This window comes from Pyrus communis, chromosome 6, assembly GCF_963583255.1.
Source record: "Pyrus communis chromosome 6, drPyrComm1.1, whole genome shotgun sequence".
Lineage (NCBI taxonomy): Eukaryota > Viridiplantae > Streptophyta > Magnoliopsida > Rosales > Rosaceae > Pyrus > Pyrus communis.
The window spans coordinates 14,892,611-14,906,088 of record NC_084808.1 but is presented as its reverse complement, the minus strand read 5'-3'; the positions used below and the strand labels follow the sequence as shown (position 1 = coordinate 14,906,088).

Here is a 13,478-nt window from a genome sequence, read left to right as displayed (position 1 = left end):
TAACCGAAAGAATAATGTATATTTATGTATAAATTTTATAATTAAAATGATTGAAAACTTAATTTTTATTTGAAGATTATTTCTATGAAAAAAAAATTATATTCATATGTGGAGATCATCTAGTTGTTTAAATATATCGAATAAATAGAAATAAATAGACTATTAATCATGAATATGTTATTTTGTACTCTCACTAATATTTAAATGAAGAAATAATTTCTAATTGGAGTGATATTTTTTTTTATATAGGATTGATTAGGGGTTGGAATACATAAGTATTACGCAAGATAATATTTGCGTCCATTTATAGGGGAACTTACATGTTCATCACTTGTGATTAACATATTAACGTTGTACAAACATCATAACCGGAACTGTTTGTTTTCTTTACTTTTATCTAATTTTTTTCCTAAAAAAATAAAAAAAATCATATAATTTAAATATCGTATAGTTATCTGTACTTCTGAAATAAATTAACAATTTAATCAACAAGTAGCATCGATAAACCTTTTCTCCGATTACTTTAGCCAAATACCAAAAACACCAGGAACTAAACTTTCTAAAAAGAGTAAATTATAGCAATGGTCTTTCAACTTTAATCAAATTGGAGTAATGATCTCTCAACTGAAAATCCATTACCATTGGTCCCTCAACTTATCAAAATGTGTAGCTATAATCATTTTCATCAATTTCGTTAAAATTTTGTCAAAATAAGTTATGTTGGAATGATCATTTATACAATTAGGCTCTCTCAACTTATCAAAGTGTGTAATTATGATCATTTTCGTCAATTACGTCAAAATTTTTGTCAAAACGAGTTATGTTAGAAGAACCATTGCTACAATTGGGTTAAAGTTAAGGGACCATTTCTCCAGTTGAATTAAAGTTGAGGAACCAATGGTAATTGATTTTTAGTTGAGGGACCATAGCTGCACGTTTTGATGAGTTGATGGACTAATGGTAATGAATTTTTAGTTGATGGACCATTACTCCAAAATTTTGTTAAAACGAGTTATGTTAGAAGAACCATTGCTACAATTGGGTTAAAGTTAAGGGACCATTTCTCCAGTTGAATTAAAGTTGAGGGACCAATGGTAATGAATTTTTAGTTGAGGGACCATAGTTGCACGTTTTGATGAGTTGATGGACCAATGATAATGAATTTTCAGTTGATGGACTATTGCTCTAATTGAGTTAAAGTTAAGAGACCATAACTACAATTTACTCTTCTAAAAAAAGATGAAAAGGACTGAACTTAAATCTTGGTAGATTGCTGACAGCAGAATTTAAGATGGCACCAACCAATTACTTATGGCCGTCCTCGTTTTTATTTTCTTTGTTTTTGTCAACCAATTACTTATCGAATTTGGTCCCTGCATATTCAATTCTGGCATTTTCTTTTATATTTTGGGCTCATGCCCTTGGGTATATTAGCCTTTACTCACTGCTATCAGAAATGATTTTCTTTTCGATTGTACTGGAAACGGTTATACTATATGTTTTTCTTCATTAAAAAAAAAAAATTACCCCAATAATTATGGTGGCCAGAAGTTCTGTAAAGGCCGGCTATTTGAGACGAAGCAACATAATATTATTGAAATGAAATGATTACAAGTCATGGCGTCAAATTGAGAGAAAAATTTACCGTGACTAATTCCAACTAATATGATCGGAAGAGAATAACGCACAACCAATCATATATACAACTCTCAATTTTATGAGAAATCTGAGAGACAATATCTTATAATGGTGAGCTTAAATTGTAAATATTATCGATGCATGATCTGTTTACCTATGTTGACACAACACAACACACCGGTGCCAAGGTTCCTCCTGATGGTTTTGCAGATTATTAGAAGAGAATAACACACAACCAATCATATATAAAACACTCAATTTTGTGAGAAACATGAGAGACATTATTTTATATTGGCGAGCTTAAATTGCCAATATTATCCATGCATGATCTGTTTACCTATGTTGTCACAACACAACACACCGGTGCCAAGGTTCCTGCAGGATGGTTTTGCAGGTTCTTCGGTGGTTATACCGAACCGGTCAACATTTACCCTCTAGTTGCACCAAATTTTCACATCAACAAATAATTTTTGCTGATAATTTGCTAGAAACAACACTGCAAAATTGATCTTTGATAAGTAAATTACCTAACATTATCACTATTAATATTTCAGATTCATCTAAAGTTAGGTTCGTTTGGTACACATAATTAAATTGGAATTGATAACCTAGTAAATAAAAATTATATTGAAGGAAGAAATTATTAAATTATGATCAATCTTAAAGATAGAAGATGGATTACTCGTGAATAAAAACTTATGCTTTCCAATTTTACTTAAAATAGTAGGATTAGCAGGAGTGAATTTCGTTCATAGCTAACAAGAAAAATCATTCTCTTTCACCTTCAATATATCTTGAAATTATGGATTGTGGTGCTTTAAAAAAAAACACAGCTTATTAAAAAATTTAGAGCATTAAATGCATTTGGTAAAATAAAAAAAAAGTGTTTTTTTTTAAAAAATTGCTGAGTAGAAAAGCAGAAGCAGGGTCAATTATGCTTCTAAATCTTTTTTTTTCAAAGCATGGTAATCAATGTTCATCTAATGAAATTTTCAAATGGCAAGTATACTCCCACATGTTTTACAAAATTGCAATATTTGCCCCTACATTATTGTCTTTGACTTATTATATCACATTAAATACCATATCATTTTTAATCATTAACATATGCAATGCAATTTATATAAAAGTTTATCAAACATTCAGACACTATTTTTTATTTTGTTTTTATTAAAAGCACTCTTACAAAAAAACTAAACACTCAATAACTTTATTTTACTGCTGTTTATTCTCACAACACAACCGAATCAGTTTTTTTTTTAATTTTTTTAAAACAGCATATCAATACCAGACTAGCGCTGAGTGAGATAGAAAGTAGTTTCTATGTTACTGAAAAAATGCATATAAAGTTAAAGGCTAAAATTTTTTGTTGGCCTATGTGGTGCTACGACATTTTCAATGTGACCCTCGTAATGAAAAAATTGTTAATTGAACCTTTGTGATGAGCCTTGTTAGTAATTATGCCTATATATATGTGTGTGTGTGTATATATTCAATTTGCTGCCCCATATATCTTTCTGCTCTTGATTAGACTTAGTTTGTTCATAAGTTCAACTTATGATCAAAGACGTGGTAGGCAATACAAACAATAATGGTTTATTAAAAGCATCGTGATTTTTCAAACAATACCATACCTAAGAAATCAGGTGTGACTTCACCTTCACTTTTTTATCCTAGCCATTGACGTGGATTTACAGGTTTAGCTTCACCTTTTTATCCTAGCCATTATTGCGAAATCCAATTCCAATTAAATCAAAAGTCATATTAGACACATGGTCTTCTTAATTTGGATTGAAATGATAAATTTAACTCCTCCACGTGATAGTCATGGGAGTTTACTAATGGAAGTTTAGGTTCGGACTTCAATTGTTAACGAACTCACGATGAGAGTTTAATTAACAATTTTTTCACTATAAGAATCACATTTTTAAAAATATCATGTCACCGCGGACACTGAATTTTCTTTGGCCAAAGTACAAGTAGAAAATTATGGTCACAATGACAAAGAAGCAAAGACAATCAGGTAAAAAGTTTAGAATATATGAATAATAAAAAAAATAAATAATTTGGCAGCCATCCTCCCCCAATATTATATAATGCAAAAGGGCAAAATGCGATTGTCGCCGGGGCCGGCAGTTGACAAAAAGATAAAGTGAAAAATACGGGGGTTAGATTTTCAAAGTGGGCCCAGGACATTCCCTTCGAATTGCCTGGCATTTGAAAAAAAAAAAATTAATTAAGTATTTTTTTTAATGTAATAAAATTAATTATATAATTTTCAAGGAATTAAACGGGTGCGCAAAATCTTCCCTCTGTTCACATCTTTGAATTGAAGGGGTCAGCTTTCAAAATTTAATGCATCAAACTCTGAGCAGCTCCAGAACCACAACTGTTGGCAATTTCTCAAGCAGCGCACAAAAAAAGAGATTTAAATAAAAAAAAGAAAGAAAAGGGGCCAATTTATTTTGTTGCTTTGGATTCTTGGGGAGGAGAAGTCCAGGCGATCCCTTTCCTTTGATGAATTGGAGAGGGGGGGAAGCATGGGGAGAATGTTGATGGCTTGTGGGCTCAGCCAATGCTTTTTGCTGCCAGCCAAAAGGTGCTTTTCTTGGAAGCTGTATTTGATCTCAGCTCTTCTTTTTCTCATGCTTTGATGAGTTTTTCTCGCTCTTCCCACTTTTTTGTTCCAGCAATCATTGTGTTTTCTCATGCTGTGGTGTTTTTTTTTGTGCTGAATTGAAACTTGGTCTTCATTGCGTTTTCATGTTTTATGAGCTAGTTGGATGTTTAGTGTTTGCAATTTCATGGATTTTGGTGATTCTGTGAAGTGGGTTTCCGGAATAATTGCTGAATTTTCCATATGTAGGGAAAGTTTTGGAATTTTGAGTTCTGGGAATTAGGATTTTTGGGGAAAAAGAAGTGTTTATAGAGTCAATGGGTGTGTTCGTGCTCATGATCTGAGAGTGTATGACCCTAGGGAGAGCTCTGTCATGTATGTTCATTGAAGACCTCTGATTCTTTTTTTCTTCTAATTTGTTTATGTTTATTTTTGGTTAATGTTAATGCGGAAACAGTTCGATTGGTTTGATCCGGTATGAGAACTAAGAAGTGGATGAGTAAGAGAAGATTCAGCATTAAAGGGAGGTTGGATAAAATGCTCAAGTGTATGCGTTCCGGTGAGCAATTAAGGGTAGATGAAGTCCCTCATTCGTCTGACTCCCTGGCTACTCGGGACTACTCAGCTAGTGGTGGCACTGGCCACTCGTCGCGAACGGGTGAGATAGAAACAAAGGTGGATAACAGCAATATTGAAGAAGCTGAATCGTCTCTGCGAGAGAGTGGTTATCTGAACTACGAGGTTGGTTGCATATAAATTTTGCATAGCCATTACTTCCTTGTATGGCTTTTGTTTTAACTTGTTTGTAAGTCGTTATCTATTAAGTTCAACAACTTGAACAATTTGAGCTTTTTCGCTGTATGCTCGAATGGAATTAAGTTGCACATTTTGTGCAACTGCAAATGCTATGAATGACTATGTTTTGTGGTTATTTCTGCCTTTATAGTCCTGCAAATATATACCGGATCGTGTAGAAACTTATGTTGTGGGACTGTTTCTTTCGGTTTCTCCTTCTAATTGTTAATTTATTTCTGTTAGCTGTTTCTATATGGTATACATTGGTATATAGTATATAACCTATATTAATTCATTATTTAGCGGTGAAAATAGATACCTTTAAACGCATTTAGTATTTCAAGTACGTAACGCCAATTTTGACAAAATCCTGAGTGCCAATGTTTGCCGTTTGTAAAAATTGGAAGCTTGTTTGACAAATTAGTTTTGGATGGTCATTGTCATGGGACACTGAAGTCAAACCAGGCTTAATTTCTTGGAGTGGAATTTGGTTAATTGTTCTATTGATAGTAGCCAACCTTTCTTTAATAGGAGATTTTTCGGATTTCCCAAAATGACTTCATATCAAATCATCTGCATGGTTACATTTGTATGATGATGCAGTTTGCTTTGAATCTTCAGTCATCTTCAAATAATTCCAAAAGCTAAGAGACCTGTGCATTTTGTAGGAAGCAAGAGCTCTATTAGGAAGGCTTGAGTATCAAAAAGGTAACACAGAAGCTGCACTTCATGTATTTGAAGGAATTGACATTGCTGGTGTGATTCCCAAGATGAAAGTCTCCATTTCTCGAAGATGTGAGACCAACAGACGTCGTTCTCAAAGTGATGCGGGCCCACCCATGTCTATGCATGCTGTTAGTTTACTCCTTGAAGCTATTTTTCTGAAAGCGAAATCGTTGCAGGGTCTAGGACGGTTTGGAGGTATCCTTCCGTCTTGTTCACTTTCCTGCCCCTGTTTCTCTTATATATGTTCAGACTTTTGCAACTTTCTTGTGTCTTATCTGTGATATGTTTACATATCATGAGCTTTGAATGCTCCCTGGATCATTTAGTTTTCTTCTACAATAATAGAACTTTATAAAGAATATAACTATAGTCAACCACACAATTACAGACGGAAATTCATGATTGTGTGTTTAATACATTAAGCTGCATATTTGGCTGCTTCTGCTACACTTTCTACCCGTACAATTATAAACATGTAAGCTTATGGAGATAGTACATTATACTATTTATAATTTCTGCAGTTCTGATTTTGCTTGCTGACGTAATTTTGCAGAAGCTGCTCAATCTTGCAAACTTATTTTGGACACTGTAGAATCTGCATTACCAGATGGCTTGCCCGAAAACTTTGCTTCAGATTGTAAATTACAAGAGACTGTAGGTAAAGCTGTTGAATTACTTCCAGAATTGTGGATACTTGCTGGGGCTGCCCAAGAAGCTATCTTGTCATACCGGCAGGCTCTCCTCTATCGTTGGAATCTTGACATTGAACTTGCTTCAAAGATAGAAAAAGAATTTGCAGTTTTTCTCCTGTACAGTGGTTGTGATGCAAACCCCCCAAATCTCCGTTCGCAGATGGAAAGCTCCTTTGTGCCAAGAAACAATATAGAAGAGGCTATTCTGCTGTTGTTGGTTCTACTAAGGAAATTTGTTGCCAGAAGGATAGGATGGGACCCATCAATCCTCGATCATCTTTCTTTTGCCTTGTCCATTTCAGGGAAAGTGAGGGCCCTAGCCCATCAGGTTGAAGAATTGATTCCTGGAATTATGGGAAGACAAGAAAGATATTGCACTCTAGCACTTTGTTACTATGGGGAAGGTGAGGACTTGGTGGCTTTGAATCTCTTAAAAAATGTTTTAAATAATCGAGAGAACACGGACTGCATTCTGGAGTTATTACTGGCTTCAAAGATTTGCAGTGAAAATTCGGTTTGCATTGAGGATGGGACCAAATACGTGTACAAAGCACTGTCAGAGTTGGATGGAAAATGCTGCCAAATGTTGAGTATCGCAAATTGCTTACTTGGTGTTTCCCTGTCAGCTAAATCCAGATCAGTCGCTTCTGATTCTGAAAGGATTTTGAAGCAGTCTGAAGCATTACAAGCACTACAAACTGCTGATAAAATTACAAAAGAGAGATCTCCATACGTTGTATATCATCTTTGTCTAGAACACGCTGAGCAAAGGAAGTTGGATATTGCACTTTATTATGCAAAGCAGCTATTAAAACTTGAGGCTGGTTCCAATATAAAATCATATGCTCTTTTGGCACGAATATTGTCAGCTCAAAAACGGTTCATTGATGCTGAGACTGTAATCAATGCTGCTCTAGATCAGACAGGGAAGTGGGATCAAGGAGAACTATTGCGAACTAAAGCAAAACTGCATATTGCACAAGGCCAGCTGAAGAATGCAATAGAAACATACACCCATCTTCTGGCTGTTCTTCAAGTTCGGACAAAAAACTTTGGTGTTGAGAAGAGGCTTTTAAAGGTAAATGGTGGTAATTCATTGTGTTCCATTTCCTTTGAAGCGTACATGTTTAATGTATTTGAAAAGTGTCTTGCTGGCAAATCTTTTCTTACTTTTAGCCAAAATTTTCATTATTTCATTACACTGGTGGATCATAAACTTCATGTATTTTCAAATATAATTTGAGAATATTTCAGCATCATAATGCGTAACCATTATTTGTTATTTGAGATGCTCAAGGAATATGGTATTAAAGTTTATCTTGAGTATCCAATTAATATTTATAGAAAGCTGTTTTTTGGTAGCAAATTGTAGAATATATTATGTCTCTTTATACATTTACAGAGTAGGAGAAACCATAATAGAAGCTTGGAAATGGAGACGTGGCACGATTTAGCTAATTTATATACAAGCTTGTCCCAATGGCGGGATGCTGAGGTCTGCCTTTCAAAATCCCAGAGCATCAATCCTCATTCTGCTTCCAGATGGCACTCTACAGGTATATTGCTGTAGCTATATTCGTTTATATAAAACACTGGCATTATTTTGAGTCCTTGGGTCTTGGATTCTTATATGGATGACTTTATTACTTCCCGCTACTCATTTGTCTCCGGTAGCACAGAGTCACAATTCTAGAAGTATAATTTTGAGTCCAAAGAGAAAAAAGTCAGGGCTTGTTAATTTTGGCACCAAGCTACTCAAATTTGTAGCGAAATCTTTCATCAGCCTTCACTGTGGACCTTCTTGTAAAACTTTGATTATTTTGCTAGGTTTACTCTACGAAGCCAAGGGTCTCCAGCAAGAAGCTTTGGAATCATTCAGGAAGGCATTAGATGTTGAACCTACCCACGTCCCAAGCTTGATATCCACTGCCTGTATACTCAGACAGTTTGGTGGCCAATCTCTACCAGTCGTTAGAAGCTTTCTCATGGATGCACTACGACTTGACAGAGGAAACCCTTCTGCTTGGTACAATCTGGGGCTGCTGTACAAAGCTGATGCGAGGGCATCAACGCTAGAAACAGCCGAGTGCTTTGAGGCAGCAGCTTTTCTTGAAGAACATGCGCCGATCGAACCCTTTCGATGGCCACCCCCGACTTGTTGCACCTTCTAAACCATGTATGATAGAATCAGAAAGTGGTTTGTAAGTTATATATATGTATTTTGAAATGATACAAAGAGGTGAATACATTAGAATACGAAAAATGTTGAAGTATCCTTCTGTCTTGAAAATATATTGAGTTATAATCTATTAATATGTGAAATTTGTTCGTTTATTTATTTACCAAAACAGGATGGTAAACTTTCGGCATAATCTAAGCGTTTGTATGTGATGACATTTCTTTGAGTTGACAGTGAAGAAAAATACTATTACGTCGTAATACTAAGCATTGGTATGATGTGAAGGTTAGCGGCGAATCGATTGTAACATTAAACGTTAGTTATTAACAATTTTTTATGATAAACTTGGTTCTCTAAATCTTGTGTAGTAGTTTCTTCGTCCGTCTAATTTCATCTTCACCTCCCCCAAAACTGCTTCCACTTTGCTTGCACTTTCAGGCTCGCGTTTGTTATCCTCAACCCAACCCTATACATTCGCGTTTATTTCTCCTTCCATAAAACATCTTCTCATTTACTAGAGTTAACTTTGTATGAAATAAGTGTTCTTTCAATTCAATAATACAATATATAAACAAAAATTTAATGATATTGATACGAGAAAATGCTAGGCTAATTATGAACCAATTATATGTAAGTTTTTTCTATATACACTCGTAATACACTCGTAGCATTTCCAAATCTCTCATGTGGCTTATTAATTTATGTTCCAATTTTACTTAATTTTTTTCTATTTTCTTTTTACTAATTTGTATCCATCATAAGTAGTTTTTGAAATTTTAATTACTGGAAATATAAGGGAAATTTAGACTTATTTAAAAATTAACCATAAACCTTTTGGCTGAAAAAAAAAAAAAATGGGGATACTCATGGATGATTTTCACTTCACCCCCTCTTTCTAGTTTCTATGCCTACTACCCCAATTTCCGACATATCGCTGGAAATATCGGCCGATATAGCCGATATTTTAAACACTATTTGTCGTAGCCACTCTCAACGCCGCCCACACTCCGATTCTAGCTCGCTCGCTTCTCCTCATGGCCCTTCTCCTTCAACTCAGACCGGTCCTCTTACTCTCTCTCTTACTATCCGCTCCAATTCTCCATTCCGAAGCTGCCTCGGGATCGGTGGTCGAAGAAGAAGATTTCTCGGAGGAGTTGCTTCTGAGGCCATTGCCGGATCGAAAGGTGCTGGCTCACTTCCACTTCCGGAGCAGGGCCCCACATATTAGCTCCAATGGTCGCCACCACCATCTCTTCCCCAAAGCCATATCTCAGCTGGTAGGTCCCTTTTATTTGTTCAAAATCGCTAATTTGGGATTAGGGTGAGGCAGTAAACAGATAAAGTTTGGATCTTGTATCTGGGTTTTGTTTAATAGAGTGCTTAAGGTAGTTGATAACTGATTAGGTGTTGTAAGTGTTGAAATTTACGTGTTTGAGCTTTTAGGATTGAGATTCAGTTTTAGGGTTTATTATAATTGGCACTCTGGAGGCATCTGCTTTTTTTTTGTGTTAGGTAGTGTATCTTCATGTACTTTGCAAATTAACAACAATTTTGCAATGGTGGATTGTATATGGTGTTTGGAAATTAGAAACAACAAGTGTGTAACAATGACTCATGGAGGAACTGTTAGTTTTTTTGCTATCAATGTTCTGTAGTGGAATTCGCAACCCAAATATGGCATGGGCACACGATGGGTACAAGACTTGACTTTGTTTGCATACCAGTTAATCGTCACTCTGCATTTGGGAAGGTTTTGGGTACTTGATTCTCTTAGGTTAAACCAGATTGCAACCGACATTTTAAATGTTCGCTATCATGCATTCTTCTGCTTCTGCTTGTCCAGTATATAATGCATCCGAGATCCTGACAAGTGACAACCCCTCGACCCTTTTTTTTTAACATTCTTCTAAGTGTTACTGCTTGCACAACCCAACTGTCCACTTGTCTCCAATATTTCTATGAATTTATGAAAATTTTCTGTGGTATCTTGAACTACTAAATAACTTGTGGGATAGTGTTGGTTGGACAGGTTAAGAAGTTTCATGTTAAGGAAATGGAATTATCCTTCACACAAGGCCGATGGAATTATGATCGCTGGGGTGGGTTTGATCCTGTAGCAAGTGACAATGCCAAGCCTCCTGGAGTTGAGTTGTGGGCTGTTTTTGATGTCTCTCATGACCAGGTGGATGATTCTTGGAAGAATTTAACTCATGCTCTCTCAGGTCTCTTTTGTGCATCAATCAACTTCCTGGAATCGTCTACAACATATTCTGCCCCTGAATGGGGATATCGCCCAGCGGCAGGCAGTCTGAGGTATGGTACATTGCCTCGTGAGGCTGTTTGTACTGAGAACCTAACTCCCTGGCTCAAGCTCCTACCTTGTAGAGATAAAGCTGGGCTTTCTGCATTAATGGATAGACCGTCTATCTACAAGGGATTTTATCATTCACAGCGGTTGTGGTTGGCCTCAAGTGAAATCGAATCAGAGGGGGTAGTTTCAGGAATTTTTCTTCAGCAAACACTCACAGTTGTTGTAGAACCCAATAGTCAGAGAACTGCTATGACTTATTCCCATGAAACAAAATTGCAACCAAGCTGGTCCTTGACTTCAATTTTTGGGAGGAAGGTCATTGGAAGATGTGTGCTTGCTAAATCTTCCACCGTATACGTTCAGCTTGATAGGGGACTAGTTGCTCAACTGGATTATTTGCAGAAAGAAAATGAGATATCTAGTCCTGATGAATCTGTCTTTGAGTTGTCTGTCGAGCCAGACAATGTCTTGAAAGAACTGAATGGCTTTGAAAAGAAGAGTCCATCTGTTTTATATGAATTTTCTATCGAGAATTACACTGAATCTAGGCCATTTGATTTAGGCCTAACTTGGAAGCGTCCTGTAGTTTGGTCATGTCAGAAAGCACCATTACACGCTAGTAGGTTCTTGATGGGAAGTGGGAATGAAAGGGGTGCTATCGCAATATCCTTGAGATCTACGGGAGTGAGTGATTGGTTGTTGGGTACTGATACGAGTGAAGGCAGCTGCAAATTGGAAGTCAAAGTTTTCCAGGTTGTGCCATGGTATATTAAGGTTTATTATCATACACTGCAAGTGTTTGTTGATGAAGAGCTTCAAGCAGTTTCAGATGTCGTTGAAAAGATGCGCGTTTCACCTTCTGTAGACAAGGTGTCACCTGGGTTGATGGAGATGGTCCTGAAATTCCCTTGTGGAATGAAATCAGCTGCTATAACCTTGGATTTTGATAAGGTAATTTCTTTTTCTTTGTTCTATAGCTATGTGAAAATTCCTCTATTTGCTAAACTTTGCGTATGCTCGTGCAAAACAATGGTTGACTAAAGCGATGGTGATAGGAACTTCAGTATCATATTTTTTGCTCAGAACACACACTGAAGTTTGAATGTACACTTAATTTCATCTGTACTTGTTGATTTTCTTATGACTGTTATAATATCTATGTAGGGCTTTTTGCATATTGATGAATATCCGCCAGATGCCAATCAAGGATTTGATATTCCATCAGCCATAATAAGCTTTCCCAACTTCCACACAAGTATGCAATTTTTTAAAGATGAATCTGTGGATAAGTCCTCCATCTTATCCAGATTCCAGGTATTCTATCTGACATATTGTTCTTTTGTACATATTTCAATTCATGGATTTTTATACCTATTTTTCACTCTATAATTATTTTTTTTCCTTCAGGAAAAGAGCACTGTTCTGGCATACACAGAAGTATTGCTTGTACCCCTGACAACACCCGATTTTAGCATGCCTTACAATGTTATCACAATTACGTGCACTGTCTGTGCTTTGTATTTTGGTGCTTTGCTCAATGTGCTTCGAAGGCGTGTTGGCGAGGAGGAAAGACTTGCGAAGGGCAAAGGTTAGATTGTTTGTAGCGTAATATTGATTGGCAATTTCATGGATATACAACACGAGTATTAATTTAGAACACCGCATAAGTTGCAGATGTTGAAACATATCGATTATCTTATACAAAATGCCCTAGGTTAAATGTTCCCAAATGTAATTTGGTTTTTTCTTGGATTTTCATAATGCATCTATTTGGGTTTATTTACGGTCAGGAACAGAGTTTCATGTGGCTGGTAGTCTGCTTTTAGTTCAGTCTGGATTCCATACGCCCTCTAGGATTGAAGTATTTCTCTATGGACTCGTTACTCTTTCATGAACAGCTTCTGATGTTTGCTTGCAGATGCCAATAAACCTGGTCGGCTCCTTCAGCTGCGATCTAGGTTGTTTGCCAAGCTTAGAGGAAAACAGTACGAGCCACCTCAGCCATCCCCCACTTCATCGTACTTCATCAGTCGGAAACTGATACTTTTTACCCTTGTGGCTGGGATTGGTGTCTATTGGCAAGTTTATGTTGAATGATGATGATGTCCACTTGTTCTTCATTACAATTATATTTCAAATATTTTTGTATTTTTAGGATTTAGGGTTTAGGGAAGAGCTCGAATTGAGATTGAAAATTTGACAATTTGCAAGAAATTGAGTTATAATTTGGAAACAATTTATGTACACGGACATAACAGTAAGAATCAAGCATATGTGTATGGAACAAACTAGAAACAAAAGAGTCCCAGTTAAATATGGACTGCTTGGCTTGGGCTGCTGGTCGGGCTGAATATGGCCCACCAACTGTCTTGGCAATGTTGCATGGGGTGGAGTGGTTTTCCGCCCAAAGAGGGGATTCTAACCTTTCGGCTTGGCAAGCGATAGGTGCATGGGTGATGTCCTTTGGAGTGGAGATTTTAGTTAAGTCACATACCGAGTCGGTCATAATAATTTGATATT

At 36.3% G+C, this 13,478-nt stretch overlaps 2 protein-coding genes across 3 annotated transcripts; both read left to right on the top strand.

The window, feature by feature from the left end:
• Positions 1-3,964: 3,964 nt before the first annotated feature.
• Positions 3,965-8,790, top strand: LOC137737279 (protein NPGR2-like). Its single transcript, XM_068476720.1, has 6 exons — positions 3,965-4,237; positions 4,713-4,996; positions 5,719-5,971; positions 6,330-7,546; positions 7,871-8,024; positions 8,296-8,790. The coding sequence occupies exons 2-6, from the start codon at positions 4,733-4,735 to the stop codon at positions 8,637-8,639; spliced, it is 2,232 nt and encodes a 743-aa protein (XP_068332821.1). The 5' UTR covers positions 3,965-4,237; positions 4,713-4,732; the 3' UTR covers positions 8,640-8,790.
• A 721-nt stretch (positions 8,791-9,511) lies between these two features.
• On the top strand, positions 9,512-13,415 carry LOC137737567 (uncharacterized). 2 transcript variants are annotated; one of them, XM_068477088.1, is made up of 5 exons: positions 9,512-9,924; positions 10,677-11,909; positions 12,123-12,272; positions 12,366-12,546; positions 12,877-13,415. In XM_068477088.1, the coding sequence occupies exons 1-5, from the start codon at positions 9,682-9,684 to the stop codon at positions 13,053-13,055; spliced, it is 1,986 nt and encodes a 661-aa protein (XP_068333189.1). In that variant the 5' UTR covers positions 9,512-9,681; the 3' UTR covers positions 13,056-13,415. The 2 variants fall into 2 exon arrangements, with proteins under 2 accessions (XP_068333189.1, XP_068333190.1); XM_068477089.1 differs by having other exon boundaries at positions 9,784-9,924; positions 10,663-11,909.
• The last annotated feature ends 63 nt before the right edge of the window (positions 13,416-13,478 follow it).

Bases quoted from the DNA above. Each gene is read 5' to 3' on its own strand.
- LOC137737279 (XM_068476720.1), top strand. From the start codon at position 4,733: ATGAGAACTAAGAAGTGGATGAGTAAGAGAAGATTCAGCATTAAAGGG. The intron at 7,547-7,870 runs GTAAATGGTGGT...ATACATTTACAG, and splicing joins TTGAGAAGAGGCTTTTAAAG to AGTAGGAGAAACCATAATAG. The intron at 8,025-8,295 runs GTATATTGCTGT...TTATTTTGCTAG, and splicing joins TTCCAGATGGCACTCTACAG to GTTTACTCTACGAAGCCAAG.
- LOC137737567 (XM_068477088.1), top strand. From the start codon at position 9,682: ATGGCCCTTCTCCTTCAACTCAGACCGGTCCTCTTACTCTCTCTCTTA. The intron at 11,910-12,122 runs GTAATTTCTTTT...ATATCTATGTAG, and splicing joins TAACCTTGGATTTTGATAAG to GGCTTTTTGCATATTGATGA. The intron at 12,273-12,365 runs GTATTCTATCTG...TTTTTCCTTCAG, and splicing joins CCATCTTATCCAGATTCCAG to GAAAAGAGCACTGTTCTGGC.